This window comes from Solea solea, chromosome 1 (assembly GCF_958295425.1).
Source record: "Solea solea chromosome 1, fSolSol10.1, whole genome shotgun sequence".
NCBI lineage: Eukaryota > Metazoa > Chordata > Actinopteri > Pleuronectiformes > Soleidae > Solea > Solea solea.
This window is the reverse complement of record NC_081134.1, coordinates 41,412,556-41,424,573: the sequence shown is the minus strand read 5'-3', so window position 1 is coordinate 41,424,573 and position 12,018 is coordinate 41,412,556. Positions and strand designations below refer to the sequence as shown.

Genomic DNA, 12,018 nt, shown 5'->3' with positions numbered 1-12,018 from the left:
TGAGTAAACAAGACTGCTGTTGGTGAAATTGTCAGTCTGCACCGACTCTCTGACAGTATGACTGACACGCACACACGCACACACACACACACAGGTTTCCATGACTTCAGAGGATATTAAATTGACTTGCATACATTTCCTGGAGACTTACTCTAACTGTAACCATAATTACTACTGACCTAATCCTAATCTTGACCTCAGCCTCACCTTAAAACATGTCTTCACCTTAAAATGTTAGTCCCCTGAATGTGACTGTAAACAGATTTAGGTCCCCACAACATAATGAATATATACACACACGCACACACACACATACACAGGTTTGGGCAGATACACTTTTAAGGACTCTCCTTGACTTCCTAACCTTAACCTAACCACAATTCAAATCTTACCCCTACATTTAAATAGCTTGTCAGATAGTAGGTTCTGCCTCATTAGGACCAAGTTTTAGTTTCCATGAGGACTGCTGGTCCTGAGAAGGTTAGTGGAAATGCCAGAAAGGGTCCTAAAGAGGAAACAAATACACACTTCTCTGGAATGGAAACTCATTTGAATGCTTCTTTTTTTTACCTTCTTGTTTATGTATTCTATGGCTGTGTCTTGTAAATAAAATTGTTTCTCTCAGTTGCCTACAACAAGCAAACAACCATGTTTGCACGGCTTGACAAGTGGCTAAACCGAACAGGCTTACAACGCAGGGAGCAAGTTTTAAAATGTAGCAGATGACAGGTTTGGATGTGAGAGCCAGGGACGCTTGGAGTCGAAGCTGAAAACCTTTTTATTTTTCTTGCCATGTGTAAAGTTGTTGTATAAATAGCTCTCGCAGTAACTCTGCTGGGCCCAATGGACTCAGAGACCCGTATTCTATGTGTCAAAATAAAAAACAAAAATAGGCATCCACTATATGTTTTATAACTAACTTTAAACTTTGAATATGTGCCGACCAAAAACCAACTGCAATAAAAACACTTGTGGGCTCAGGGCTGCAGGATTACTTAAGGCGTTGTGTGGCCACCAACACACTTAGTTTGCTTATGTTTTAAGGTGGTCAAGCTTGTCAAAGGAAAAACTGCCTCCTGAATCCAAATCTTTTAAGAGCTCGGGGCCTTTTAGCCAGTGTCACACACTCTCTGAGTCTTTCTCTGGGACGTTTTTTAAGGAGAAAATAATCAAAACTATAAAGGCCAGACACCAAAGTGAGTGAGGGAGTGAGAGAGAGAGAGAGAGAGAGGGAGAGAGCACTTGAAGCGTCAGTGGAAAGTTGGTGTCACAGTCTAACAGCGTGTTGACTGATGCCAGCAATGACCTTCTCGACTGTAAAAACCAAACCTATACCTGGGACTGACCGCCCGGCTGCTGGGCAGCTGCAGAGTGGAACAGACATAATTATGAAGCAAACTGCAGAGCAGGAGAGCCATAAACACATTTGTCACTGCGTCACCACTCTGTGCTCATGCTGTGCAGCATTTTCAATTCTGACCGTAATGCCGAACTTTCACTGGGTTTAATTGAAATCTTTTCAATTACCTCACAATCTGTCCTCATGATGGATTAGAGACCGCCTCCACAGCTGATGTCCTCTGACACAAACCCGTTCACTGCCACAATATCAACACCGATCACCACAGACTTTCTTTTTCTACTGGTCAAAATCCTATTTCATATTAGTGCAGCGTGAATAGAGCTTTATTTTACTTCTCTTATTTCTCTCTCTCCCTGTCGGCTGCTGAGACACACACACAAAAACACACATCTGTAAAATCAGCCTTGTTAAAAACACAATTTTGTTGTCTTGAATAGAATCTAAATCGCATGTGGTCACAGGTGTAGAGATGTAACAGGATGCATTTTAATGCCAGGTGTGAACAGTCGTACGTGGCTTTCCATGTGTGAATGGATCACAGATGAAGTTCAGTAATATCAGGTTTAAATGGGCTCATAAAGACGCATAAGGTATAAAATGAGGACCAGGTTTGTCATGCTGGGCGACGCAGAGGTCTGAGTGCATCTTAAAGATCGTTTCCTGACGATTTCTGTTTTTTGTCTCTTACAGATTACAACAGCAGCGACCAGAAAACGGCGTGCAGAAGACACGAGCTCTACGTCAGCTTCCGAGATCTGGGCTGGCAGGTAGCAAGCGTTTTCTTATTTTCAGAGAACCAACCAAGTTATAATACACATGAGGTTAAAGCAGTGAAGAGAGAGTATGAGTATCAGTCCACATTGTTGGATTTCAAGATAAAACATTTCTCAAAAAGGAATTTGCTTTGCAGATTATTTAGACTATATTTTCCAATACATTTACACACAAAATAAGTTTGCATTCACATTATTATCAGAACATTAGTGTTTTTTTTGTTTTACTTTGACTAGTTCACTACATAATTTACATCAATACCACTGTTTCCCAGGCTCATGAGCCTTGGAACTGCCAAGCAAACCTATGTAAAGAAAAGGGAGTCTACTCTCTACTTAAAGTAGTCTGGAGGAGTCTCTGGTGTGTGTGTATTTGTGCACAGAAGGTGTTTGTGAGGAAACAAGCAGAGGAAGAAGTAGAGAACAAATAGTGAGCTGTTCACGCAGCACTGACATCTAGAGGGAGACTTCCAACACACACACACACACACACACACACACATGCACACACACATGCACATATATACAGTGGCGCAAACAGGTCGAGCAAAGTCAGCTCCAGACTTTCCACAGGAGGCAGATTTATAACCTATAACATAATTTGCTCTCATATCATCAGTCAGACACTGGTGTAGTGAAATTAGATTAAGAAGATTAAAAAAAAATGTTTTTGTTATGTTTCATGTGCACATACCATAATTTGAGAACCACGGGTTTAAACCAGTGTTTACCAAACCCAAATGTTTATATGGCCACTCATTTATAAAGATGCTTAACCATTGTAAACCAATTTTGTACATAATATAATGTTTTCTGAAATGTTTTCTTTAAATAGATAAACCAAGATATATAAGTTTGGTGAAAGAATCCCTGCACGTTGCATGTATTATTCAATACATACACAGACTTTGATAAAATGAATGCATTTAGTGTTTTACCACATTAGAGAAAAAATGTAGGGATAAAAATGTACACATATTCCCTTTCTTGCTTTTTACTCAAATTAAAATGTTGTCCCATGTTTCAGGACTGGATCATTGCTCCTGAAGGCTACGCAGCCAACTACTGTGATGGAGAGTGCTCCTTCCCTCTTAACGCCCACATGAACGCCACTAACCATGCCATTGTACAGACACTGGTAAGACCTGCAGGAGTTAACCACTCTATTTTGTGGTACACAAAGGTCACTGTAGTTCCCTGACGTGCTCGGGAAAGGTCAGGGTGAGCAGAGGAGTAGCACTCATCGCAACATCTCCTTCATTTTTCAGGTGCACCTGATGAACCCAGAGAACGTACCAAAGCCGTGCTGCGCCCCCACCAAGCTTCACGCCATCTCGGTGCTCTACTTTGATGACAACTCTAACGTTATACTGAAGAAATACAAGAACATGGTGGTGCGGGCCTGTGGCTGCCACTGACACCACCAAACTCCTTCATAGGCTCAGTTTAAAATGGAAAGAAGCTGTTGGCAAAGGGCTGCAACCAACTGCACCAGAGACTCCGGAGTAATGTTGACCTTCAGTAGAGGTCAATTCTCTGCACAGATCCTCAGCAAGGATCGTCCACCCTGAAAGATCATTCAATAATTCTGGACAAAAGCTCAAAAGCTCTTCCGGTGACACCGTTTCTACACAAGGCATTAAATAATAGTTGTCACCTGAAAGCAACTGAAACCTAACCAAGTGCTGAGTCTTCAAATGGTTATCGCCCCCTTTACCAGATTTTGAGTGGAATCTTCTTTCATGGATCTGCAATGAATGAATGTGTGTGTTTAAAAGTGGGGGTGTCCGTCTGTCTGTATATTGTGTCTATGGACGTGTGTGTGTGTGTGTATAAATGGCTAAGAGGCTACTGCACCTTCTCCCTCACTGAGAGGGGTGAGGGCAAATCTAAACTGTTGGACCAGTCCGAGTGCTGCTTTCTTTATCTTCTATACATTTATATATAAAACACAGAGGCTCTGTTCTCAGAAGAGGCTTGTGTGTAAATACTGACGGACGACTGTCTCCACAGGGAGTGGCTTCAGTGTCATCACAGCACTGGAAACCAAAGGTTTGAGTTTCAGATGGGAGAATACAGGACCAGTTTCCTCTCCAGTGCAGATATTAACCTGAACAATCTCACACCAAACGAATAATGCGTTTGACGCCGTTGTTTCATATCCCCTTCCTTTTTATATGTTTTCTTCTCAAGCCATATTTGCCTTCCTAAAATATAATATGGACTGAACCTAAGTGACCGCATGCTATTTTAGTGCACTGCTCCAAATATCCGCTCCGTGTCAATATTTGCCAGACTCACGCTGAGCTGCGATTCACCAGACGGGCTCATCGTCTGATGCATGTTCTGGCTAAACTGGTGTTTTTCTCCAAAGAGCTGAAGAATACGGCCTTATCCCTCCAACATACCACAAATGGCCATTTCTACGTTTGCTGCGCGCGCTAAGTTAACAAACGTTCCACCTCGGACAACTCGGGAGAGATTGTGGAAAAACATTTAGCGAGTCAAAACCAGCCGACAGAACGGTTCCTGTGCCAGATTTCTGAAATTAGCCCTCTGCTTTTTCAAACCCTGAGGGTAAAAACTATGTCGAGTTGTGTGTCCAGTGGCAACATTCTGTCCAATTGAACATGTTACTGTGAGTTTGAATGACAGTCTTTTTTAGAGACCATATCTAACTGAAAAACTAACACCAGTAAGAATCAAAATACCTTCCATGACTAACCAACTATAAATTACAAAATATACCTCTGGTAAGCTGCTGTTTACATTTGTGATCATGTTTAGACTGTTGATGTAAATACTTGTACATTCTTCGCTTATTTATTGCACCTTTTATTAAAAAAAAAATAGAAGAAAAATCACATACCTTTTAATAACAAAGACAGATGCAAAAACACATTGAAACTTATTTTTTAAATTTTTTTACTATGAAATCTCATGTTACAACTTGCCATTATTTACTCTTTTTGTACAAAAAACATGGGTAGTGAACAACCCGTGACTCACAAGAAAAAAACTTCTTATCTGAGGGGTTTTTTTTGGACCATGTGCTATCCATAAAAACTTTTACTGACAAAAAAAACCCTGCCGTCTCTGACTGTTTATGAACTTCTCATTGAACTTGGGTCAAAGAGCATTTTCATTGTACTGGGCATGTGAATGAAGTTTGCTACGTCGGGATTAATGACAGAAAAGGTGCTGAAGAGACCTTTAAAACCAGGGTTGTTACAACTGTTGGTCTTTACAACAGCAAATAAGGTCTCACAATATCAATCACTAATTGAGTGTTTGTTATTATGAGACTTAACTAAAGGGTGTAAATTTAATTTTTTAGTAAAATCATCTGAAAAAAGCTGCAGTCTCAAAGCCACTTATGTCACCCAGAAAGATAATCCAGTTTCACAAAGAAAAAAAAACATACAGTATGAAGAGGTGGTGTGATTGTAACTCGCCAAACTGAACCAGAGCTTGAGTCAATGTTCTTTCAGTTGTGTCTTGAGTGTTATAAAAGTGTCCATCCAAAGGAGTGTGCTTGTAAAAGCTTCACAAACACAGAGAAAACAGTGGCATCACAAACGGTGTGAATGTTCTTTCAATACTGGGACTAAGAGACTGATCTATCCCCTCCAGCTCCGTCTGCTGTTGCTTCCCAAATCCCTGATGTGAACCTGCACTAAAAAGACATTCTAATATTTGTAATGCATTTGAATGGACATCTTTGTGGAGGGGCAAATGGGTGTTTGAGTGGACATGGTTAAACTTAACCATTAACTTAAGATGGTCAGTAACAGAGACATGGAGCAACACGGTCCAAACCTGAGACGCTGACGGCTAGAAAGAGCAGATATGGAGTGGCTGAGGTCACAGGAGTCAGAGCAGGCACAGTGCAAGATATTTACCAGTTTCCTTTAAATTATCCTTAACTTTTATTGATTGCCTTAAATCGTAAAGAGAAAAACCAAGTCATGACCTTGCACCGTGTCAGACTCCCATGACATCCCATCACAGCTCCCTCTAACCTGCTGAGTTTCCCTGAGAGTTAAGTCAGACGAGCCATCACTTGACTCATGAATATGAGGTACCCTCAACTTAACTCAAAAATCTTATTTGGGTGATGCAAGCTTTTACAATCTCTTACCTGACAGTACCGTAAGATTAATGATTTAACAACAGACCCCATGTATAAAATTTTGTATTTCAAAAAAGTCAAATGGCTACATAAGATAGATAAGTCAGAAACAATCTTTTTTTTTTTTAACCCAGAACCTTTGTCCTTCAGAGTTACCCTTTTGATAAACATAACCTGTAAAGGAAATTTGGACATTGCCAAGTGGATTTCCCAAATACACAGTATTACCTCATTTCCCGACCCAAGAAATACAGATTAGGAGAACTTTGTTAACAGCAACGATGAATACATTCACATTCCAAAGACACGACTGAATCATTCTGTCCTTGAACACTGGGGAAAAAAGCAAGAGTCCTTCAGTCTGCCATAGGCTAATTCCTTTGATGAAGAGAACCCGAGTGCAGAGAGAGATAAAGGGGAGCTACTGAATGAGAGCGTGAGTGGTGTCCTGCTGGTCAGATATGCAGTGGGGGCGCTTACTTCTACAGCTCGTCTCTCGCCTGCTTCATCACAAAGCTATGTAGGCTCTCCAGGTCGCGTCCACCATGATGCTCGTCACCCTGTTCCCCCGCTCTGAACATGAGCAATGTGGGGTAACCTCTAACCTGGAAAGAGATGATGATAAACACGTATTCAGTGTTTAAGCTCGTATAAAGAAGAGAACACACTGGACTACAAGTGTAGAATAAAAAGACTAAGACTGAACAGCTACATCTGCAGCTCGACTTCACTGTGCACGGCAATGTACAGAGTAATTAGAGCTGGTGGGAGAGTGTTCACAGAACATCCAGATGTTTCACATGTGTTTACTAAAGAATGGCGGCAGCTGCAGAGATGCCTCATGGCAGGATGCACGATATCACCAGTGCTTTTTGCCATGACATGAGCTTTTCTTATTAGGGAGGGAGATGAATAACAACAACATAACAAAGAAAAAGAAAGTGTAATGTAAAGACCTCGACACACTTACAGAATACTTGTTGCACAGTGAGCGTTCTACAGTGCAGTCCACTCTGGCTATCTTGACATCAGTGAGGCCAGGAAACTCCTTCTTGGAGAGATCCTCCCATGTTGGAGAAAGGTTCTTACAGTGGCCACACCTAGAGAACAGAGCGCTGTTTTACTAACAGAGAAAACTCCAAGGTTTGACAAAAGTGATCACTTTTTCCAAAGTGGTGCTCGTCTTTCAGTGATGCAGGACAGTATTCAATAAAAGTATGAATGGACAACTAAACATGTGAACTCAATGTGGCATTAAAATGCCACTGATTCTAACACACTGATCTTACCATGGAGCAAAGAATTTGATGAAGGTTAAGCCCTTGGACACAGTCTGTGCAAAAGTGTCTTCCGTCAGGTCCAACACACCGGACTGTGGACAGGAAAGGGAGAGAAAATTACATAAATATTTCACAACATTACAAGTTCTTTGAATATAAATTGGGATTTTCTTTCCAATGTTAAGCAAAACTTTAATTCCAGAATTCAAATTATTTTACCTCCTCTTTGGCTGGCTCATCACTAGGAATCTCATTTGCTTTTTGTTCTTCACTGGGTTCTGGCTCTTGCTCCTCAGCGACAACAGCCTTCAGCTGATTGTCCACAAAGTCCTTTAAAGAATCCAAGTCCCTCTTTCCTTTGTACTGCTCCTTCTAGAAAGACACAAACATAGGCATTTACATTACAGGTGACTTTGTTTCTATCTGTTTATTTAATGGTCCCAGTGCGATGTAATGTCATCGAGGTTATAATAATATGCAGTAAAAGAGCCACAATGGCAGTGATGTTGGCTAAGCTTAATTAGAACGGCTGCACCTGCAGAACAAAATGTCAGGACTAAAAATGTCTGCCATACCTTCTGGCCATTGTTGAAGAAGAGCAGTGTGGGATATCCCCGTACTCCATTGTCAGAGCACACCTCATAGTGCTGTGTACAGTCCACCTACAAAACAAATACATCACATGTTACTGTATTACAATGGTACATACATCATAAATGCAATAGTAATAGTATTTTCTTTTAGATATTTGCATTAACAGAATGAAACATTTAGAAAGTAGACTCAGACCTTCACAAAAACAGTCTAAATAACTCCATTTTTAGTTACCTTCAATCACTCATGTTGAGTGTTGTACTGTTTTGATATCTGGCTAATTGTTTATATTTGCAGCAGAAACCTGTGAACCTGAACACAGTGTGGAAGACCAACCTTGCCAATCTTGACATCATCTGAGTGCTCAAAGGTGCTGGCCAGCTGATCCCAGGTGGGGGCCATGGCTTTGCAGTGGCCACACCAAGGGGCAAAAAACTTGACAAAATGAGCACCTTAAACAAGAGGGGAGAGAAGCAGTGTTAGGAAAAAAACCTGCAAGTTACTTTTACATCTCATGGAGCAAATGCCATATATGAAATCATACAGCTCTTATACTGAGGTCAAAAATAACCAATTACACATTTTATAGCTCTGTGGAAAAGATGTAAAGGTAAACACCGTTTCTAAAGTCAGTAATTTCCTGCCCCTTTTCCATCTCAAATGGAGAAACATTTATTTTTCTTAAAACTCTAAATATTCAACTTCAGCTGAGCTTAAAAAAAACATAATTTCAAGGAGACAATTATCACGAACACTGTTTATTTCTGAAGTCATTGTCTGAAAGTCCAGCAATACAAGAAGACTGGAGAATAGTGTTACAGAGCGTGTTGACCGTCACTGTGGATTGTGACTCAAGTATTTGTGTTGAACTGTCAGTTATGTAAATCACAGACATGAGGAGTTTCCATTCTCACACACACTCCCCAGTGTTCGTGAAAACTGAGTATGAAAACTAAGTATGTTTAAAAATAAAGACAAACAGAAAGAGTTTATTTGTTTCAGCAGGATACAGCTGTTTCAATACACAAGTTGAAGTTGCCTATTTGCCTAGGTTAGCTGTTACAGCAGTACTTAACAGCACATCTTACCTTTGGTTACATGGGTCTTAAAGTTGAGAGCAGTGAGCTCATACATTCCCTGTTTAGGCTCTGGGGCTTTGGGAGGCTCTGGTTCACTTTCTGGTTCCTTGAAAACAATCAAGAACATGCAAATATGAACACAACTTTTCTTGCACAGTTATGGATCACTTGTTTATGATTTTAGGACTGTTTCGTGAATAAACACAACTCACTGAAGGCTCATCCTGGAGTGTTTGCAGCATCCAGGTCTCCAGAGACTTCAGATCTCTAGGCCCCTGGTACTTAATAGCCTCCTGGTCTGGCTTAAACAACTTAAGCCTTAATAGGACACGAACACAGACATACATTTTTAATTACACAAACACAAAGAATGTTCCAGCTAGCCTAATAATTATCATTACAGAGGCAAGTAGTTTGTAATTATAATTGTACATTAACATGTTCTTGGAATTGCTGTGTTTGCAGGTGCAGTGAGACAGAGCCAAGATTTAAGAGGATGTCATTAAGAAACTTTGAAAACATTTAACCAAAATGGAGGTCAATGTCTCACTTCTGTTCAAAAGGGAGTGTAAAAAGTAGTTTGTAAGACTTGTTTTTAATCTAAAATGCCACAGCTAGTGAGTTATTCTTTATTTTTATTTTACTTGCTGATGTGACTTACGTAGGGTAGCCTCTGATGCCGTGATTATTTGAGCAGAACTTGGTGTCCTGGACGCAGTCAACTTTCACCACATACGCCGGAGGATCATCCATGTTGTTGTATTTGTCTGCCAGTTCATTCCATGCTGGCTGTAATCTCTGGCAATGGCCGCACCTGGACACAACAGTGGTTTATACATTTTTTTTGTGTACAACAGACGTGATTAATGTTGAAGCTTTTACATGCACGGTTCTGGTGGAATGCATATTTTGCCCAAACTTAAAAGACATCGTTAAGAGATTACACAACTGCTCTGTACTGACCAGTAGTGTCTGAAGTAGACACACGTTCATTACCGCTCATGTGATTTTGGCATATGATAGTTTATTGGTTTATGGTAGCATAATGTAATGGTTACCTACTACTGAAACATGTGCCATCTACTCTATGCTCTGAATGATCCAGAATAATAACTAGACCGTAGTAACCTTTCATGCAATGTTTGAGTATTGAGACTTAGAACAATTAACATATTAAGGATAAAACAACTAATCTAAGAGAGATTAATCATTAGTAGCAGCCCTAGATGTAAAGGTCCGTAGGGCTGCAACATAAATTATTATCATTATTGATTAACTGTTTTTTCCATAAAATGTAGAAAATGTCACATAATGTTTCCAAAACCTTAAAATGACACTGCCCTGAATGTGTTGTTTGGTCAAGTGATTGGCAAAATTGTTGGCAAATAATTCAGTTATTAATGAGCACCTTGTTGGCCTAAGTAATCAGGGTTTGCTAAAACATGAACGAATTGATCTTGTGCTCTCATCTTTATCGTGTTTGGTCTCTGTATTTATTGCACTTTCCCTTTTCCAATGATATATTCCGTTAAGTGATGATCGGAAGCAAATCACTGAATCGCTCAGTCACCCTGGAAAACCGGGAAGACCCACTGACATAACATCGGTCAATCAGTGGCTGCCACGTAAGCACAGCTTCCCAAACTCCAACTTTGTGCAGCGACAGACCACCTCAGCTCCGAGTCAACGAGTTTAACTGAACAAAGTGATTTTAATTTCAATATCAACAGTTACTGCTAAATTATCAACTTATTTTGAACGAACAGTAAACTGTCCCACCGAAGCCCAACACACGAAAAGTAACGCAAACCGTTACGCTACCGGAGTTGGCTAGCTGCTACGCTAGTTAGCAGCTAGGCTAACCACACCGGTGAACCCATGATATTTGATAGTGTAGCCACCTAGCTTGTGTGCTAACTAGCTTTCTGCTACTGTGCCGGTTAGCTATAACTTTAAGTGGCAGGCAGTTTCATTGTTCTGCATGTGGGGGGCATTGTGAAGACAATGTGAGGCTGTTGTCTGCATTTTCAATCACTGTCGTCAGGAACAAAAAACTATTGCCAACTGTTCGCTTACCATGGGGCGAAAAACATGACAAAGTGAGGTGCGGTGGGCACCGCGGCGTTGAACATCTCCACCGTGTAAGAGTGCTTGGCATGTTCATCTTCTTCTTCTTCGTCCGCGTCGCAAAATACGCTAGCAAAAAGCAACGAAATACAAATAATAGACATCAAAAAGGGTGTGCAATTCAGTGCAAGAGCCATGGTGAATGTCTGTCGGTCGGTGAGCAGCAGAGCAGTGTGCCTGTAGTGTACTGTAATAAGACTGACCCCCAGTGTGCACGCCCCTCTAGAACGCACGATTTAAAGGAATGCACACTCTGGATGGGACACGATCATGTGGAGTTTCCCTGCTGGCTGTATGGAGAGGATGTTGTGTTGATCTGTGGCAGTTTAAAGAAGAACCGGTCTGTGATTATGAAAGCCTATGTGATAAAATACTCACAGTTCACTTTAGGTACACCCTCCTTTGAACTGCTTGCTGATGCAAATTGGTCAAGATGACCTTTTGACTTTTAAACTGAGCATCAGAATGGGGACGAGGCGTGAGTTAAGTAGTGGCCCGTGTGTTGTTGCCAGATGTACTGGACGGCATGTCAGCCCTCATTACAACCGAGCTATCCAGAAGACATCTCTGAAGGAACCACCCACACATTGAAGAACCTTGATGCAGATGGGCTCCGGCAGCAGAAGATCATACCCGGTGTCACTTCTGCCACTTTATTAGGTGTCCTGTG

General features: G+C 41.0%; 2 protein-coding genes across 3 annotated transcripts in view; one reads left to right on the top strand and one right to left on the bottom strand.

Annotated features, from left to right (window-relative positions):
* The window catches only part of bmp6 (bone morphogenetic protein 6), a 49,157-nt gene extending 43,690 nt beyond the window's left edge, over positions 1 to 5,467 (top strand). For both annotated transcript variants that reach the window (XM_058636796.1, XM_058636787.1), the window contains 3 exons: positions 2,054 to 2,130; positions 3,164 to 3,274; positions 3,405 to 5,467. In XM_058636796.1, coding sequence (XP_058492779.1) covers positions 2,054 to 2,130; positions 3,164 to 3,274; positions 3,405 to 3,554 — 338 coding nt within the window. In that variant the 3' untranslated portion in view covers positions 3,555 to 5,467. The remainder of the gene's footprint in view (positions 1 to 2,053; positions 2,131 to 3,163; positions 3,275 to 3,404) is intronic.
* Positions 5,468 to 6,315: 848 nt separating this feature from the next.
* Positions 6,316 to 11,553, bottom strand: txndc5 (thioredoxin domain containing 5). The gene is made up of 10 exons (XM_058636807.1): positions 11,298 to 11,553; positions 9,883 to 10,035; positions 9,434 to 9,539; positions 9,231 to 9,327; positions 8,479 to 8,594; positions 8,124 to 8,210; positions 7,768 to 7,920; positions 7,558 to 7,640; positions 7,239 to 7,368; positions 6,316 to 6,873 (listed from the first exon to the last, which is right to left on the bottom strand). Exons 1-10 carry the CDS (start codon positions 11,483 to 11,485, stop codon positions 6,751 to 6,753), a joined length of 1,236 nt encoding a protein of 411 aa, XP_058492790.1. The 5' UTR covers positions 11,486 to 11,553; the 3' UTR covers positions 6,316 to 6,750.
* Between the last annotated feature and the right edge of the window lie 465 nt (positions 11,554 to 12,018).

Coding starts and splice junctions, on each gene's coding strand:
- txndc5 (XM_058636807.1), bottom strand. CDS start 11,485: ATGGCTCTTGCACTGAATTGCACACCCTTTTTGATGTCTATTATTTGT. Junction 9,540..9,882: donor GGCATCAGAGGCTACCCTAC/GTAAGTCACATC, acceptor TGTCCTATTAAG/GCTTAAGTTGTTTAAGCCAG. Junction 6,874..7,238: donor CACTGTGCAACAAGTATTCT/GTAAGTGTGTCG, acceptor ATCTCTTTCCAG/GTTAGAGGTTACCCCACATT.